Source organism: Odontesthes bonariensis, chromosome 19, assembly GCF_027942865.1.
Source record: "Odontesthes bonariensis isolate fOdoBon6 chromosome 19, fOdoBon6.hap1, whole genome shotgun sequence".
Classification (NCBI taxonomy): Eukaryota; Metazoa; Chordata; class Actinopteri; order Atheriniformes; family Atherinopsidae; genus Odontesthes; species Odontesthes bonariensis.
This window is the reverse complement of record NC_134524.1, coordinates 8,595,683-8,614,125: the sequence shown is the minus strand read 5'-3', so window position 1 is coordinate 8,614,125 and position 18,443 is coordinate 8,595,683. Positions and strand designations below refer to the sequence as shown.

Genomic DNA, 18,443 nt, shown 5'->3' with positions numbered 1-18,443 from the left:
CATATAAACCAGTATTTAAAGGGTTACATTTTTGAAAATAATTGAAAACTTGGTAGTTATGATCAGAACTGAAATGGAATAAAAGATCTACGAAAAAAAAAAATGAAAAAAAATATTAACATATGAGGTTTTCAAGTTATTTTAAAAGGGGACAAAAATGTCCCCTTTCAGAAATTAAGTTGTGTTTTAAATCAGGTATGAGGGTTAAGGAAACCATCAAGTTCTTAAACATTTTATTTAAGGTGAAAGGGATCGCAAACAGTCAACATAAACTCTTTCTTTACATATTTCACTCACACGCGCAGCAAACACGCATCATAATTAACATTTTTCACTCAAAGTTTTCATCGGCATCTGGCATTTCTTGAAGGGTCGTCACTTGTCCGTGGGCTTGAATGGGTCAGACCATACCTTCACACCTTCAAACCAACAAAAGAAGTACAGTGTTAGTAGGTGTATGCATTCAGCCACAATGTTTGGCTATAAAGTGCCTGAAGTTTTCACCATTTCCCCTTTTCCTGGCAGTTTTTCCCTAAAACAAACTCTAAATGTAACATTAAACGCATTTAGCAAAGCGTGGCTGACCATCATGAATCCTAGTCGGCAACATTATTCATATAAACTGCCCGGGAAAAGTTTAGATCCCCCCATGATGTTTCCACTTTACAATTCCAAAGTTTATCCTGACAACAACTCCACCAACACACTCACTCAGTTCTGTCTCTTCAATAAATATAAAGCACATCGCAGCAGAAAACTGTGAAATAATCTAATTCCCGTCGCATCCATGCAGGCGTTTATTTACTGTGTCGATGAACACAGGTATGCTACGCAGGCGGGTAAGTCAAGCTATCTTTTTGCAGATGGAGTAGTTATAAACCACTTGCTGTAGAGCTAATTTCAGGCAGTTCTGCATAGAAAGCGTGTTCACTTCACTGCAGCCCACCTAAAGAGGCCGAGAGATTTCCTCCGTATCACGAGAAAAACAAACTTTGGCTTCTAAAGATCACAGGACGATCTCCATGAGCCCAAAAACGAGCGTATCCTTTTGTTACACCTGATTTCTTTGTCCATCATCACAGCCATGACACTTGAGGAGGACCAACAACATTAAGTCAAGGCAAAAATGTGTAATTCTGTGTCAGAGTTTAGGAAGTTTAGGCATTTGTGGGCATTGATAAGAGTTGAACCAACTCTGCTAGCTAAATATTAAACCCATTATCTTGAGACAACAACATAAATGTATTCATCATCACTGCAGAAGCAGCTTTGTTATCTTAAGATAATTAACTAGTGATCTACGGGCCCTTTTTTGGGCTCCGTGCCCACCTTTTTGATACAGTAGTAAACATTTTTGCGCCTCCAAATGCTTGTACGATGAGTTTCTTTTAAGAAAGTCTCCATAGTTACACTTAAGAGAACACAACAAGGGCAACAATCTGTAAACACCAACATTTTTCTTAACTTATCCACCTCCAGATGTTACAGAAAGTCACTAAAAACTCACTGAAGTCCTTAAAACAAATCAACATGTCTGCACAATCCCTATTCCTAATGTAATGGAGCCCCCCGTTCACATCTGCAAAGTGCTCTTACCCACAGGCTGCACATCTGCCTGGTTGATTCCCTTTCGGTTCATCTTCTGGACGTTTCCTATTAAAAGCAGAACAGCACAAGTTTACACATGTGAAGATGTTGGTTGTGGACAAAGTCAAAGATAGGAACACTGTAGGTGGTTGTTATAACTTTTCATTGCGGAGAACAGTGCAGGAAGCACTAAAACTAAGTGTTAGGTAGGTGATGAAATCTCAACTGTTAGAGGTTTTGAATGGGGAGTTAATGGTTGCTTAAAATCTGAAAAAATAAGACAATTTGTTGTTTGATTTCACCTCTGGCTTACTGTAAAAGTTCAATTGCTTGTTTTGCAGCCTTGAGATCCCAAATTAAGTGATATAAACAGAAAAAAAGGCTTAAAACTAACTTGTTATCAAACAAGACAACAGCTAGCTAAAGTGGTAAACATCGTATTAACTTAGCTAACGTCGCCTAAAATGGTTATTTTTTAGGGGAATATGACAACATTTAGCTGAACTGTATTACTGTGGAGACATAAAAACTCAGGTTAACATCTTTACACACAATAACAGGCATTGTGACACTGTGAGCTGATTGTGTAAGTGAGAAATAGCTTGTTAGCTACTCACTGTATTCGTCTCCGTGCACCAGAGGATAAACAAAAATGGGGTAAAACGCGGCGGCGACGGCCGTTATAAAACCTCCAAACACCAGCGCTATTCTCGTGTTTTTGGACATTTCGCCGCTACATCTGAACAGACCCTCTCACCTCCAAATGCTCGCCGTGTTTACACCGATTACTTCCGGTGTGAAAGGTCACTGACGCGACGCGAAGCGACGAAGTTCGGCTGCTTTGGTCTGCGCGGGCTTCCGTACTGGATGAGTCGGCGGAGTCATGTGCCGCAAAACAAAAACAACATGATAAGGAAGTCCGCGGGGAGTATTTGAGGGTGTATCGGAGTATATGTAATGTTTTACGGGCGGACAAAATGAGACTTTTAGCCTTTTTCGCGTTTGTGTGCTGTTTTTGTGGAGCTCGAGGGCAGCCCATTCAAACCTTTGTAATTCCTCACAGTCACATGGATGTAGGCTGGGTGTACACTATACAGGTGAGTTTTACTAAAGAAGCACGCTTTGTACAGCCTGTGGTGGTTCAGTCTGAATAAATGGATAAATAAATAATGAATAAATAAATTCCACAGGAGAGCATGCACGCCTATGCGGCCAATGTGTACACCAGCGTGACTGAGGAGCTGTCAAAGGTCAAAGAGCGCAGGTTCATCGCTGTGGAGCAGGAGTTTTTCCGGCTGTGGTGGGACACTGTGGCCTCGGACAGCCATAAGAAACAGGCAAGGTCACATGACACCACCAATATAATATATTGCCTTTGGGAAAAAAAAAGAGAGATGGAAGTGATATTCCCATGTTGTGCTTTATCAGGGGCGGAGCAACAAATAGAGGATCCCTAACAGGAAGCTGTGATGTGGGTCTGCAGCCCTGAAACTGCAAAAGTTAATCACAGACGCCACAGAAAGTACTTTAGATACTTCGTCTTATCCCTTTTTTTACTCATAGATGATCTCATACTCAAATGAGATAAATCATACTAATAATTAAAGTCCATAACTGAAAAAAGGAAGGTCCTTGAGGCCACAAGGAATTATGCGACAGACTGATCTCCTTTCCTTCATGAATGATGGTCCGGTGTATCCTCTTCTAAAGGAGATAATAATAAAGGAAACACTGAAGCTCCTTTCCTTTGTATTTGGAGAATTCGAGCAGAAACACTTCCGGGTCATTTCAGCCTGTTAGGATTAGGTTAGGTTAGGTTAGGTTTCTTTATTAGTCTCCACAAAGGAGAAATTTGTCTCGGAGACAGGGAGGTTACAGCACCATAAAACACATAAGAGGACAACACCAACAGACAAAACAGACAACAATAAAATGTAAGGTACAGGCTCAGAAACAGAAACATTGGATGTCCTAACCCACTGCCCCTGTCCCATCCAGTCCATACCTCTATAACACATTCACTCTATAATAAATATCTAGAATTCCTTCATTCCACAATTTAAGAAAAATAGTAAAAACAAGGATACATTCATGTATACCCCCCTCTCAGCTAGTACCCTCATGGTCATTACTCCATTCCATCACCACCTACAGTACAAACACTAACTGCAGTGGTCCCTTTTTGTCCCACTCAATCCCATTTGTTCCCAAGTTTATTCATTATCTTAATAGACTGAGGTATAAAGGAATGTTAAAGGAATAAAGGAAGGGTCCTGAATCAACATCCGAATCCAAAGACGGCTGCTCATGTGCTCCTCTGCAAACCCACAAACTCCCACTTCATTAATTAATAAATCAAGCAATTAGACTTTTATTTGTACAGAACTTTTCATACAGTTAGGCCCTCCAGAAAAAACGTGATTTTGCGATCGCTGATTTTATTGCAAAATCAGCAAAATACCGCTGATTTATGCGGGGGTCAATATTTTTCCAAAAAGCCGCATATTCACCGCAATAATCACATTTTCCGCGCAAAATGTGCGAAATATGCAGGACTCGCTTGATTTCACAATCTCCGCACTTTTCTGCATAAAGTTGGGAAGAGAAAGAAATGTCGAAAATTAACGAGAGACAAAATGAAAAAAGCTAATCGATCTCACCTACCGATGCACATTACTGCCAAAGACCGGGCAAACCAGTACCACGATGTCTTGCACGAAAGCGGGGGGAAACTATTCTGCACCCCGTGCAACTGTGTGTTGGAGCATTTCTTGTAAGCCCTCTTCATCATCTGGTAGCCCATGTGCGTGCGTGCGTGCGTGCGTGCGTGCGTGCGTGCGTGTGTATGTATTGTGAAACTGCTCAAGTTGTTAAAATAAAAAAACCTTCTGTGAAGTAACTTGGTTCCAGTATGCTTGTTTATCATAGGAGGTCTTTAAAATGACTCTTTTTCATTCAGTAGCAGCATATTTTGCAACTTTGCATAATTCACAACTTTTTGCATAATTCACAAGTTTCCGCAACTTCTCGCAATTTCACGGCATAAAATCATTAAAAAACCCAGCATATTCAATCGCAAAATCCAGGATTTTAGCCCGCGTTTTTCTGGAGGGTCTATACAGTCTGAATAATATCAGTCATAAAAAATAGGTGTTAATAATTATGATAAATGAATAAATGGAAACTTTAACATCGCTACTCTGATTCACCTCTAAGCCCAGTGCACTAAAGTATTGTTTTATAAGGTATAAAATAAAAGAATCACCCTTAGGATCTTGCGATGAAATGTGAAATACAGCATGTTTAATTTACAGGCTTTATTGGAGACAAAATGGTGGATAAATAGAGAACTTATATTGTGCCAGTAACACTAACAGTCTCAGCTCACCCCTTTGAGTGTGATCGTCTGTCCAGGTGCGGCAGCTTGTAAAAGAAGGTCGACTTGAGTTCATCATCGGGGGCCAAGTGATGCACGATGAGGCCGTGACCGACCTGGAGGATGAGATGTTGCAGATGACGGAGGGCCACGGTTTCCTATACCAGACGTTTGGGGTGCGCCCTCAGTTCTCTTGGCACGTGGATCCGTTTGGAGCCTCCGCCACCACGCCGGTCCTGTTCGCCCTGGCCGGGTTCAACGCACACCTCATCTCTCGCGTAGACTACGACCTCAAAGACGGCATGCAGAAAAGCAAGGTCAGCCTCCATCAGCTGTCCCTGTCGAATAGCCAAGCTCCTGGTTGTGATAATGAGCTTCTGTAAACTGTGGTTCCGGATATAGAAACTCCAGTTTGTGTGGCGAGGTTCTCCCTCTTTAAAAGCCCAACAAGAGATCTTCACTCACACCATGGACCAGTTCAGCTACTGCACTCCGTCTCACCTGCCATTCTCCAACAGGTGGGCCGTGTTCTCTGTCTTCCGCTTAAATTTATGTTCGTTATTTTGGTTTTAAACCATCCTTGTTGTGTGTTTTTACTCCTCGAGTGTGCTGCTACACACAGGCTGTGTTCGAAACCACATACTACATACTACATACTTCCATACTGCATACTCATCGATCAGACAGTATGCAGAGCGTTTACCCACAATGCATTTCTACGAGAAAGTAGTCGTTTAGATCCCCAACGTGTTGAAAACCTGCCAAAATACCGGCTATTTAAAATTTTGTTCCGATGAATTCGGCGCAAATCCGAATCCAAATCCGAGACCATGGTCTTCGGCCGGAAAAGGGTGGAATGCTCTCTCCGGGTCGGGAATGAGATCCTTCCCCAAGTGGAGGAGTTCAAGTATCTCGGGGTCTTGTTCACGAGTGAGGGACGAATGGAACAGGAGATTGACAGGCGGATCGGTGCGGCGTCTGCAGTGATGCGGGCTCTGCACCGGCCCGTCGTGGTGAAGAAGGAGCTGAGCCAGAAGGCGAAGCTCTCGATTTACCGGTCAATCTATGTTCCTACCCTCACCTATGGTCACGAGCTGTGGGTAGTGACCGAAAGAACGAGATCGCGAATACAAGCGGCCGAAATGAGTTTCCTCCGCAGGGTGTCTGGGCTCTCCCTTAGAGATAGGGTGAGAAGCTCGGTCATCCGGGAGGGGCTCGGAGTAGAACCGCTGCTCCTCCGCATCGAGAGGAGTCAGATAAGGTGGCTCGGGCATCTGGTGAGAATGCCTCCTGGACGCCTCCCCGGTGAGGTGTTCCGGGCCCGTCCCACTGGGAGGAGGCCCCGGGGAAGACCCAGGACACGTTGGAGAGACTATGTCTCTCGGCTGGCCTGGGAACGCCTCGGGGTCCCCCCAGAAGAGCTGGAGGAAGTGGCCGGGGACAGGGACGTCTGGGTCTCTTTGCTCAAGCTGCTGCCCCCGCGACCCGATCCCCGGACCAGCGGAAGATGATGGATGGATGGATGGATGGATGAATTCGGCGCTACTAAAGCTAGCTGCAGTGAGCAAAGCACTTCCGGTTATTTTCACAAAATAAAATACCCGTTGCCTTTTATCATAGGGAAAGCCATTACGAAAACAGGAAGTGAACCTACCCTCGTTGTAGCTAGCTTGAAACTGCCGTTTTGACAGGAAATGACGATCGGCGACGTCACGTTACGTTGCATCTTGGGTAGTTTGAGTATGAGTCGTAACCTCATGATGCATACCCAACATTTCAGCGAATCTAGTATGCATCTGGGAACTTCTCGCTTACTCAAACTCGCATACTAACTCAAAAAGTTGATGAGTATGAGTAGTAGGAGAAGTAGGAATAGTATGCGGTTTCGAACACAGCCACAGTCACCCATTATTAGTGTGTTGAAGCCCAATCAGACTGTTGATTTGATGAAAAACACCAAAGAAATTAACAAAAAACTTCCAAATGCGTAACTTAGATAAACTGCACACTAAAGGTGTCACAATATACCGGTACTGATGATTTTCATGATATTAAAAGAGTAAAATGTTAATATTGTGTTGATTTTATGCTTAAAATGATGAAATCCAAACATTAATGTTTTGTTTATACAGTTTTCACCCTGTAAATTAAAACAAAGTGTTTGCGCTTCAGTTCTGGTTTCTATTGGAACGGAGTCGCCTTATTCCCGGACCCTCCTAAAGACGGAGTCTACCCCAACATGAGCCTCCCCGTCACCAAGGAGACGGTTCACCCCTACGCCGAAACCATGGTGGAGAACATCAAGCAGAGGGCGGCGTGGTTCAGGACTAACCACGTGCTCTGGCCGTGGGTCAGTGCACGAAACCATCTTTTTTTGTTTGCGCTTTTGACGCCGAAGCCTCAGCTGCAAAGTAAGCGAACGGCACCTTTCCACCGTTGTGTTTCAGGGCTGCGACAAACAGTTCTACAACTCGTCGGTGCAGTTCAGCAACATGGATCCTCTGATGAAGTACATCAACCAGAACAGCAAAGAGTTCGGGGTGACCGTCCAGTACGCCACTCTGAGCGAATACTTCCAGTCCGTCCACCAGTCGAATCTGACCTGGGACGTCCGTGGTGGCGAAGATTTCCTGCCGTATTCAACAGGTGAGACGCCCGTTTCATTGCACAAAAATACGAGAAGATGATTGAGAAATGGGATGCGGCGCTCCGATTGTTGCTGCTGTTGTGTTTCGTAGAGCCGCACCAAGCGTGGACGGGGTTCTACGCGTCCAGAAATGTCCTGAAAGGAGTGGCGAGACGGGCCAGTTCCCGTCTGCACGCGGCGGAGACGCTTTTCACACAATACAGAATCAGCTTCCCAGACGGACCTGTGCCCAAAGACTGGGCCCTGGAGAAGCTCAGAAGTCTGCGCTGGGCTGTTTCTGAGGTAATCTGTGCCAGCACGCAACTTCTGTGACTGAAATGTCTCGAAATTAAACAAATTCGTGGTCGGATTCGAGCCGAATGATGATCAGGCATTGCAATGCAACTCTTCAGGTCCAGCACCACGATGGAATCACTGGTACAGAGTCTCCTAAGGTGGCCGACATGTACGTGCAGCATCTGACGCAGGCCGTGATGGGGGTGGAGGAGCTTCTGGCTGCGCTCTTTCTGTTGCCGCACAACCTCGCCGTCTCCGGCTCCCTCAGCAGCAGCTCCTTTGAAAAAGGTGTAAATAAGTTGTGTGGGTCGAATCCACAAGACCCAACGTGACTGATTTCAGTTGAATGGAGGATGGAAACCTGATTCACAAACATGCGATTTGTGTTCAAATTCAATTTATTCCCTGTCTTTATCGTGACTTGGGGCCTTTATTTTGGCGGGGGCCTCCTATCGCTGCTAATCCAATTCAGAGAGCCGCGATTGGGTTTGATTAATTATCGAAAAGGAGGTTTTCACAGAAGTCATTGCAGATAATAAACGAGTAAAGAGCAAACTTTTTAATTGGGGACGTTATTGAGTATTTCGCCTGGCTTTTTTCTCGCTCCTCTCGGTCGGCGTGCTTTCTTTATCCAGAACGCCGCCACACGTCGGCCTTCAGGCGTGTTTGCTGTCGCTGCTTCCGTCGTGTTTTCATGTGCATGGATGTCGTTACGAAACCAAATTGATGCCAAATATGGCTCCTTCCTTCGCTCTACTACTGTACAACTTGGTTTATTAGAGCAGTGGTTTTCAAAGTGGGGGCCGCTAGGGGGGCCTCAGAAAAGGGGAGGGAATATATGAAAAAAATGCAAAAATAAAAATAAAAAAATCTAATTTTTTATTTTTTCTAAAAAAAAATTTTAGAAAAAATAGTCCATTTTTTTAAAATCAGTAATGTAAAATACAATTTATAATAATATATCATATCGAAATGTTATTTGCCATGCTTGTCTTTCTGATTGGCTGCCAGTCAAAACATCGTAGACCTGGCGGTTTGCGCCTGTTCTCAAGCTGCTCTGCTCCTCAAGCTAGCTTGTTGGTAGCTTAGCCAAAATAGACGGGTTTTAGACTAGTAACAGACCGAAGGAACAGACCAACAGCCCTGCTGTGGAGGACACTGCTGCAGAAAAAACCCTAAGAACTGGCCAACTAAAATCAGAAATTATGAGGCAGCATACATTTGGCTTTACAGCCATACAGAAAAATGGTCACGATTGTCCATAATACGTTCTCTGTCTGGAGACCCTCTCAAATGAGTGTTTTTTTTATTTATTTAGTCATTTCTTATTATTATTAGTTAGTAGTAGTATTTTTGATTAGAATTGGTATTATTATTGTTGTTGTTAATATGCAATCATTGTAAATATTAATAATTTTTTTGAGCTGCTTGACTAATTTGAATTTCCACCCTTTGGGGGATGAATAAAGTTTTTTTCTATTCTATTTCTTTCTATTCTTCTTAAAACCTTCGAAACTTCAGCGTCACTTGATTAAAAACGACTTCTTCAGACGTAAAGAAGAACATTTAGTAAAGATTTAGTCAGGCAATCTGCTGCATTCACACAGCGAGCTACTGTCCGTAAATAAAAGAAAGAAAATACGTTCTAAAAGTTGATGTTCCTTTACATATTTTGTAGCATTGTCTGTGGTTTGCAAAGGGGGCCAGAAGCTAATACTGTTTGGGGGGCCTTGGCATGGAAAAGTTTGGGAACCCCTGTATTAGAGCTATTTAGAGCTGAAATATGTTCTGATTACTCTTAAGACCCTGAGAGGGTTCACATGTGAGAAAAGTTTCCTTTCCTTGTTCCAGGTGCTGATCAGGCTCTGGAGCAGCACATCATCGTGTACAACCCGTTAGCGTGGAACATCACCACGGTCATCAACGTCACCGTGGCGCTCCCGAACGCGGCCGTGTACGATGACAGCGGACAGCCGGTCCCTGCGCAGGTGGATGCATCCCTCATCCCGCCTGGTGGGATTCTGACAGCTCAGCGTGTGTTAAAGTCTGATAAAGTCTGTGTGCTCTCTGTGCTGCAGATCCAAAAGTCGGCCCAGTCCAATGGATCCTACGACCTTTTCGTGGTGGTGGAACTCGCGGGCCTCCGGCACAGGAAATACCTGATTGAGTTCTCTGAGAAGCCGTGCGCCACAAAGCCCGAGTGTGCGCAGGCTTACAAGGCGAAGGGGGTTCGGTTTGAGAGGCTCAGCGTGAAGGACCGGCGGAACACAGGACGGAGGCTTCTGCCGGTTCTGAACGACTGTTACAAGCTCATGTTTGACGAAGACACCAATCTGCTGCACAGCATCACCTACCTGTGAGCTTTTAAAGGGATAGTTCGCCTCTTTTGACATGAAGCTGTATGACATCCCATATTAGCAATATCATTTATGAACATTTTCTTACCCCCTGCTGCGTCCTGTGAGCCGAGTTCCAGCTGAGTTTTGGTGTTGACGAAAGTAGTCCGGCTAGTTGGCTGGGGTTTAAAAAATAAAGCGTTTTGCTTCTCAAAACAATATGCGTTCAAAAGAGTAATACATTTGCATCACAAAATCGTTCTCCAGGAAAAAGTCAGACCTCACAATCGCTTGGCCCTATTTTCTCTCCCTTCTTATCACTGCGTGCTGCCGACAGCGGCGCCTGTTACAGTGTTTACTGCTCGGTCTGCACAGCCCGTAGTGATACGAAGGGAGAGAAAATGGCACAAAGTGATTGTGAGGTCTGACTTTTTCCTGGAGAACGATTTTGTGATGCAAATGTATTACTCTTTTGAACGCATATTGTTTTGAAAAGCAAAGCACTTTATTTTTTAAGCCCCAGCCAACTAGCCGGACTACCTTCATCAACACCAAAACGAGGCTGGAACTCGGCTCACAGGACGCAGCAGGGGGTAAGAAAATGTTCATAAATGATATTGCTAATATGGGATGTCATACAGCTTCATGTCAAAAGAGGCGAACTATCCCTTTAAGCCTCCTCCAGCTCAAACATTCCTGTTGTTTCGATGTAATCTCTAAATGACCGATGCTACTCCGTGGCTTCTATTCTTTGGTTGCAGGACGGATAAACGGCGAGTAAAGATGACGCAGGATTTCTGGGAGTATCGTGCAAACGGAGATGTGAAAGCCGGACCCATCTCTGACAACTACATCTTCAGCGCTAACGGTTCGGCTAGGCGAGCCTACGAGGCTGTGGAAATGGAGATTATCCCGGGGAAGATCGTCACTGAGATCAGGCAGTACTTCTACAGGTGGGTACGAGTCACCCGCCGATTCTGCATCGCTGTTTTCAGTCGATAAATGTAAATGTACTTTATTTATACAGCCCGTTACAAACAATCATTACGATGTACCAAAGTGCTTTATAATAAATAAAGTAATAAATAAAGTAAATAAAATAAAAAAATAGATAAAATTAAAATAAAAATTAAATTAAATTTAAAATAAATTAAAATTAAATAAAAAATTAAATAAAAATAAATAAAGTAATAAAGTAACCAAAGTGCTTTGGTAATAAATAAATAAAGAGAAGAATAAGTAAAAACAATAAAAGAACAGTGAAAGCAACAAAATACAACAAAATCGAATAAGATAAAAGTGTCATCATACTACTGGGTTTTAGGATAAAAGTCTTATTTGCGACGGATCTGGTGTTGATGAGAGCCATGCGAACAAAACGCCGATCTGTCTTATCTGTAAGCCGATGAGACGTCTGTCCGTGTCTGAAACCTTTGCCTTCTTGCTTTTACGTGTTGAAGGGAGGACACCGACAGAGACTACGCCTACTCGATCAGCACGCGCGTCCCTGAACGCGTCGGGTCCGGGCCGGCGTGCCACAGGCTGGAGCAGGCCTACTCGCTGGGTCCCCTCCATCTCAACACGGAGGTGGTCCTCAGAACCAGCACCGGCCTGAGGAACAACAGGACTCTGTACTCGGACGACAACGGCTACCAGATGATGAAGAGGGCTTACAAGAAATTCGCCAATAACACCGTAGCGAGGGTAGGTTCGGATTAAACACGTGCATGATTTAGGCTGTGTTCGAAACCGCATACTTCTCCTACTGACTTTTTTCCCCGGATGCATACTAGATTAACCGAAATGTTGGTTATGCATCATGAGGTTACTACTCGTACTCAAACTACCCAAGATGCAACGTAACGTGACGTCGCCGATCGTCATTTCCTGTCAAAACGGCAGTTTCAAGCTAGCTACAACGAGGGTAGGTTCACTTCCTGTTTTCAAAACAAAAGCACCAATTGTATGGTAATGGCTTTCCCTATGATAAAAGGCAACGGGTATTTTATTTTGTGAAAATAACCGGAAGTGCGTTGCTCACTACGGCTAGCTTTAGTAGCGTCGAATTCGTTGGAACAGAATTGTAAATAGCCGGTATTTTGTCAGGTTTTCAACACGTTGGGGATCTAAACGACTACTTTCTCGCCTGAAAATGTTTCAAATGTTGCTAAAGTTTACAGAGTTTAGAGCTTAAGTGAAATCAGCTTCAGGCCGGCTGATTTCGGCTCGGGCAGGAGCGAAATGCAGTTGCATGCAGTATGGAAGTATGTAGTATGTAGTATGCGGTTTCGAACACAGCCGATGTTTTTTTTAGACACCGAAGTTCAGGTTTGATGCACATTTTTTCAGAATTACTTCCCCATGGTTCGGGCGGCCCACATCGAGGACGACCTCAGCAGACTGGTGCTCCTCAGCGACAGAGCTCACGGCGTGTCCAGTCAAGCCAACGGACAACTCGAGGTGGAGAAAACCAAAAGAAAAGGAGGCAAACGCACATTTCTTCCTGCCTCTGTGGCACAGAGACCTTTTTAACATGCCCCCCTCCTCCTCCTCTCAGGTCATGCTCCACCGACGTCTTTGGAACAATTTAACGTGGAACCTCGGCTACAACCTGACCCTGAATGACAGCTCGGTGGTGAGGCCCACCCTGTGGATGGTGCTGGGATCCAGGAACGCCACCTCCAGGCTGCACCAGAGGGAGGCAATAGAGCTGCAGCACAGACCCGTCGTCATGCCCATAGACCAGCCTCGCAGGCCATATACAGGCACTGAGCTTACTGGCTAAATGTAACGATACCTTCGACTGGTTGGCTTCAGGTTGTGTTTATAAAGGTGCCCAACCTTGTTGTGTCCTTAGAGAAGGAGCCCGGCAGCAGCTCTGCTGCACCGCCAGTTGTCCTGCCGCCCAGCCTCCACCTGCTCAGCCTCAGCATCCCCGGATGGAACTACAGCTCGAATCACGACGTTCACCTCGGCCACATAAACTCGGGTCAGCTGTGAGAAAGAAGGCAATAGCAGCACTCAGTCAGTGGGGTCACATGGCACTGAAAGGATCGGATTATTGGCTAAATTACAATAAGAATGAGTTGAGCAAGGGGAATTATCTATGGAAGTTTTTCTGTGCCATCAGTTTGAATACGAATTTCTAATATTGAATTTTTACAGGCATCAAAATCAGACTTTGAATTTGAAAAACCAACAGTGTAAAAAAAAAAAAATAAAAAAAAAATTCTAAAAACAAAAATTCAGTGGAAAAAAATTCAGAGATGGATTGAGACAGGGATCGATTGCTTCTCCCTGTTTACCCGGATGTTGAGTCTGGTTCTTTTTCCACTGAATTTTTTTAAGTTAAATGGTTTTCCACTGATTTTTGTTTTTAGAAATTGATTTTTTTTTTACACTGTTGCTTTTTCAAATTCAAAGTCTGATTTTGATGCTGTAAAAATTCAATATTCTAAATTCGAATTCAAACTGATGGCACAGAAAAACTTCCATAATTATCCAATAATAATATATTGAATATATGCCGGTGAATGAATCGGATCATTGGCACAAAGCGTGTTATACCCCGGTATGATAGGTGGCGCTGTACCCATTTCAACTATTGCTAATAGAGCCACTTCCGCGAGTAACTCGATCCGATCCAATTTCTTGTCAGATTAAGGTGTCTACATGAACTTAATAACTCAATCTTATTGTAATTTAGCCAATAATCCGATCCTTTCAGTGCCATGTGACCCCACTGTGTGATTTCTCTCAGGTTGTTCTGACTTCTCGTTCATCTGTGCACGCCACGCTCACAGGTGAGGCCCCGCGGTCGGAGCCAGACTACGATCGGGTCCTGATGAGAATCATGCACATCTATGAGGAGGGAGAGGACCCCGAGCTTTCCAAGCCAGTCACCTTAAACCTAAAGGTACAGAGTTTCTCAACATATTGATGTTACAGTTTTTCTATGAGGGGAAACTTTGAGCTTTTAGGATTTAGGGTTGTTTCCGGGTGTGAACAGGAAGTCCTGCAGGGTCTGGGGGAAGTGAGAGCGCTGGAGGAGCGTTCTCTCACAGGAACCTGGGACGTCAGCAGTCTGCAGAGGTGGGAGTGGAAAACTGCAGAGAAACCACAAAAAAGTGAGCAATTGCAACAAAGAACACGATACCTGACGTGTCCTTTATGTCACATTTTACATTATTACAGTGGAAACCGCTTATAGTGATCACGTTGGTCCAGAGCCAATTTGAACACTATAAGCGGTTGATTACTAAAACCGAATTTGTATTACAGGTATTTCATTTTTTTATGCAGAATATCATCTAAATGCAATTTGTATCGTTTTTCAATGAGAAAAATTAAATGAAACGGATAGCTTCAGCATTTACTGAATTTTATTGTCATGCAAGTTTAATTACAGTACTACATACTGTAGACTAACTCAAATACAGTACGTAACTTGTTCTCTGCTGTGCCGCCGGTGCTTTTTTTTTTTTTACAAGTCTGAAAATAAAGTTTGAAACAAATGCCTAATCACAGCACAGTACTGCGCAGTGCGCAGACATAACTCAAATACGTTTTCTTTCTCCGTCGTTAGCATTCATGACTGTCTCTCGTTGCTTAATTGGACTACACAAGGTAGCCTGAGGAATGCCAAGCTTCGCCGCAGCATCTCGTTGGCTCGTTTTTGGTAATTTGTCATTCGCCTCGAGGAGACTACGTTTTTCATTCAGAGAAAATTACTTCCTTTTTCCAGCCATGATTCGCGCGCTTGCTGCCCGGTGTCAACTCGTTACGTTAGCTTGCGAGGCAGAAGCATAGGGCAGAAGCATAGGGCAGAAGCATAGGGCAGAAGCATAGGGCAGAAGAATAGGGCAGAAGCATAGGGCAGAAGCATAGGGCAGAAGAATAGGGCAGAAGCATAGGGCAGAAGCATAGGGCAGAAGCATAGGGCAGAAGCATAGGGCAGAAGAATAGGGCAGAAGCATAGGGCAGAAGCATAGGGCAGAAGAATAGGGCAGAAGCATAGGGCAGAAGCATAGGGCAGAAGCATAGGACAGAAGCATAGGGCAGAAGCATAGGGCAGAAGCATAGGGCAGAAGAATAGGGCAGAAGCATAGGGCAGAAGCATAGGGCAGAAGCATAGGGCAGAAGAATAGGGCAGAAGCATAGGGCAGAAGCATAGGGCAGAAGAATAGGCAGAAGCATAGGGCAGAAGCATAGGGCAGAAGCATAGGCAGAAGCATAGGGCAGAAGCATAGGCAGAAGCATAGGGCAGAAGCATAGGGCAGAAGCATAGGCAGAAGCATAGGGCAGAAGCATAGGGCAGAAGCATAGGCAGAAGCATAGGGCAGAAGCATAGGGCAGAAGCATAGGGCAGAAGCATAGGGCAGAAGCATAGGCAGAAGCATAGGGCAGAAGCATAGGGCAGAAGCATAGGGCAGAAGCATAGGCAGAAGCATAGGGCAGAAGCATAGGCAGAAGCATAGGGCAGAAGCATAAGGCAGAAGCATAGGCAGAAGCATAGGGCAGAAGCATAGGCAGAAGCATAGGGCAGAAGCATAGGCAGAAGCATAGGCAGAAGCATAGGGCAGAAGCATAGGCAGAAGCATAGGGCAGAAGCATAGGGCAGAAGCATAGGCAGAAGCATAGGGCAGAAGCATAGGCAGAAGCATAGGGCAGAAGCATAGGCAGAAGCATAGGGCAGAAGCATAGGGCAGAAGCATAAGGCAGAAGCATAGGCAGAAGCATAGGCAGAAGCATAGGGCAGAAGCATAGGGCAGAAGAATAGGGCAGAAGCATAGGCAGAAGCATAGGGCAGAAGAATGGGCAAAAGCATGGGCAGAAGCATGGGCAGAAGCATAGGCAGAAGCATGGGGCAGAAGCATAGGGCAGAAGAATGGGCAGAAGAATGGGCAGAAGCATAGGGCAGAAGCATGGGCAGAAGCATAGGGCAGAAGCATAGGCAGAAGCATAGGCAGAAGCATAGGGCAGAAGCATTTGGCAGAAGCATAGGCCAGAAGAATAGGGCAGAAGCATAGGGCAGAAGCATAGGGCAGAAGCATAGGCAGAAGCATAAGGCAGAAGCATAGGGCAGAAGCATGGGGCAGAAGCATAGGGCAGAAGCATAGGGCAGAAGCATAGGCAGAAGCATAGGCAGAAGCATAGGGCAGAAGCATAGGGCAGAAGCATAGGGCAGAAGAATGGGCAGAAGCATAGGCAGAAGCATAGGCAGAAGCATAGGCAGAAGCATAGGCAGAAGCATAGGGCAGAAGCATAGGGCAGAAGCATAGGGCAGAAGAATGGGCAGAAGCATAGGCAGAAGCATAGGGCAGAAGCATAGGCAGAAGCATAGGCAGAAGAATAGGGCAGAAGCATAGGGCAGAAGCATAGGCAGAAGAATAGGGCAGAAGCATAGGAAGAAGCATAGGCAGAAGCAGACGTCCAGAAACGAAGGGAGTACAAAATAAAATGGCTACACGTAGTTTTAAAATTATTTTTGCACATGTTTACGTTCATAAAATGGCCAAAAATGAACATTATAATGAATTTCTTGATCACTATAAACAAATTATTTAAACAGCATTTGTATAGAAATGATTCTGTGATTACTATATCCGTGACCACTATAAGCGGTTTCCACTGTATTATTATTGACAAGCTTTCTTCTCCTTTTTCCTCATTTTTTCCCCTCCTCTCGAAGACTTCGAGCAGCACGGTGGGAGTGAAGGTGAAGATTTCACCGTGACCATCTCACCCAAAGAGATCAGGACCTTCTTCGTTGGCTTCGGGTCCAGGAACTTTTAGGCTGAACTCGTCTTCTGTGAAGATGACCGATCGTTGGACAAAATCCGTCTCTCCCTTTAATGATCTGTTAAGAGGTGGAATAAAGTGATTATTTTTTAATTCTCGATCAGAAGTTTGTGACCGTTCTTTTTGCATGTTAACAAACGTGCAGCTTGTGCAGCTTTGGGGAGAAATGTTGCTCCTTTCATTCACAAACTCGATCCTGTTGGGCGTCTGTAATGATTCTGCATCGAGTGTTCTTCACTGGATCAACGCCGGCTTTGAGTAGCGCTTTCTTTATCGTGTAGTCAGCGAAAAGGATGATGAGATGTTGGTGATTACGGGGGGAAAACATGTCACAATAAGAGTAACTCAGATTAAAGGACTGAGTCCAACTCTACAAAAAAAGGTGCCCATTAATCTCTCCTTCTGTTAGGTCTTAATTTAACCACAACCCAAAAATAAGTTAAATAATATTTAACAAACGAGTCCTCAGACTGGAAGCTCATCAAACAAAATAAGGTTTTCAGATATCAAACATCAGATATCTTGGCAGTTCAAAGCCTGTGTATTAAATGGGGGTTTTAAGAAGTTTTATGGTGTATTTGGGGGAGGAAGAGGAGGGTCCTTAGCAGGTTGGCAGCATCCAGACCTCTAAATATTTTTCGTTATACCCTTATATTTTTTGGAGTCGCTCATTGACTCTGTAGCGCCCCCTACGATGCTTCAAAATGGTCCCCGCAAAAGGATTAGTTTCGCATGGGATGATGAAATTCGATACACTCCTTCATCATGCCCAGACGCACAAAAAAGTCTCTTGACGCCTTGGTCCCACGTCCACAGAAAGGCGGCCATTTTGGATGGAAAGTGTGTTTTGGTGCTATTTTTGCCCGATTTCACGCCTTGCATATGATCAAACATCGTGTGTGGGTGGAGCAAAATGGCTCAGTGGCGCCCCCTAGAAACGTTCAAAAACCCCTCCGCATTGGGGTTATTATGTGCTCGTACGTACGCAGAGGGTATCGCGCGTGTGGGCAGAGCTGCGCGACTACGACATCCAGCGCATGCCCCAACGTACGCACACCTCGGTCCCACATACAGCTGCTTGCAACTTTCTAGTTTTTCTTCTGCTTGTTAAAAGTGAAGTGGCCAGTTTGTTTTAAGCACCAACGCACCCAAGCTACGACACAGGCCTGCAACAGGGGTTTTAGATGATTATAGACTGTTGTGGACCTGGTGTGTGTGTGTGTGAGAGTGCGTGTGGGTCCATCAAATTTGGTATTTAATGTTTTGCTTCATTTTATTTGATGTTTTGAAAATAAGAGACTGAATAATAGTAAAAACCAGGTGCTATTTCTGTTAAATATTAACACTCTCACTATACCCAAGTGATTTATTTAATTTTCTGTTATATATTTTGAGCTAAAGAGTCTTTACATTTCAAGTT

General features: G+C 44.4%; 2 protein-coding genes across 2 annotated transcripts; one reads left to right on the top strand and one right to left on the bottom strand.

Moving 5' to 3' along the window:
- Nucleotides 1-218: 218 nt before the first annotated feature.
- Nucleotides 219-2,392, bottom strand: smim20 (small integral membrane protein 20). The gene is made up of 3 exons (XM_075450825.1): nt 2,205-2,392; nt 1,597-1,653; nt 219-419 (listed from the first exon to the last, which is right to left on the bottom strand). Exons 1-3 carry the CDS (start codon nt 2,311-2,313, stop codon nt 376-378), a joined length of 210 nt encoding a protein of 69 aa, XP_075306940.1. The 5' UTR covers nt 2,314-2,392; the 3' UTR covers nt 219-375.
- A 40-nt stretch (nt 2,393-2,432) lies between these two features.
- Nucleotides 2,433-17,121, top strand: man2b2 (mannosidase, alpha, class 2B, member 2). Its single transcript, XM_075450824.1, has 18 exons — nt 2,433-2,684; nt 2,778-2,924; nt 5,002-5,280; nt 5,366-5,481; nt 7,136-7,313; nt 7,411-7,609; nt 7,702-7,892; nt 8,003-8,174; nt 9,738-9,874; nt 9,965-10,242; nt 10,984-11,175; nt 11,683-11,926; nt 12,572-12,682; nt 12,780-12,987; nt 13,080-13,211; nt 14,026-14,138; nt 14,232-14,349; nt 16,914-17,121. The coding sequence occupies exons 1-18, from the start codon at nt 2,565-2,567 to the stop codon at nt 17,015-17,017; spliced, it is 3,039 nt and encodes a 1,012-aa protein (XP_075306939.1). The 5' UTR covers nt 2,433-2,564; the 3' UTR covers nt 17,018-17,121.
- Nucleotides 17,122-18,443: the final 1,322 nt, after the last annotated feature.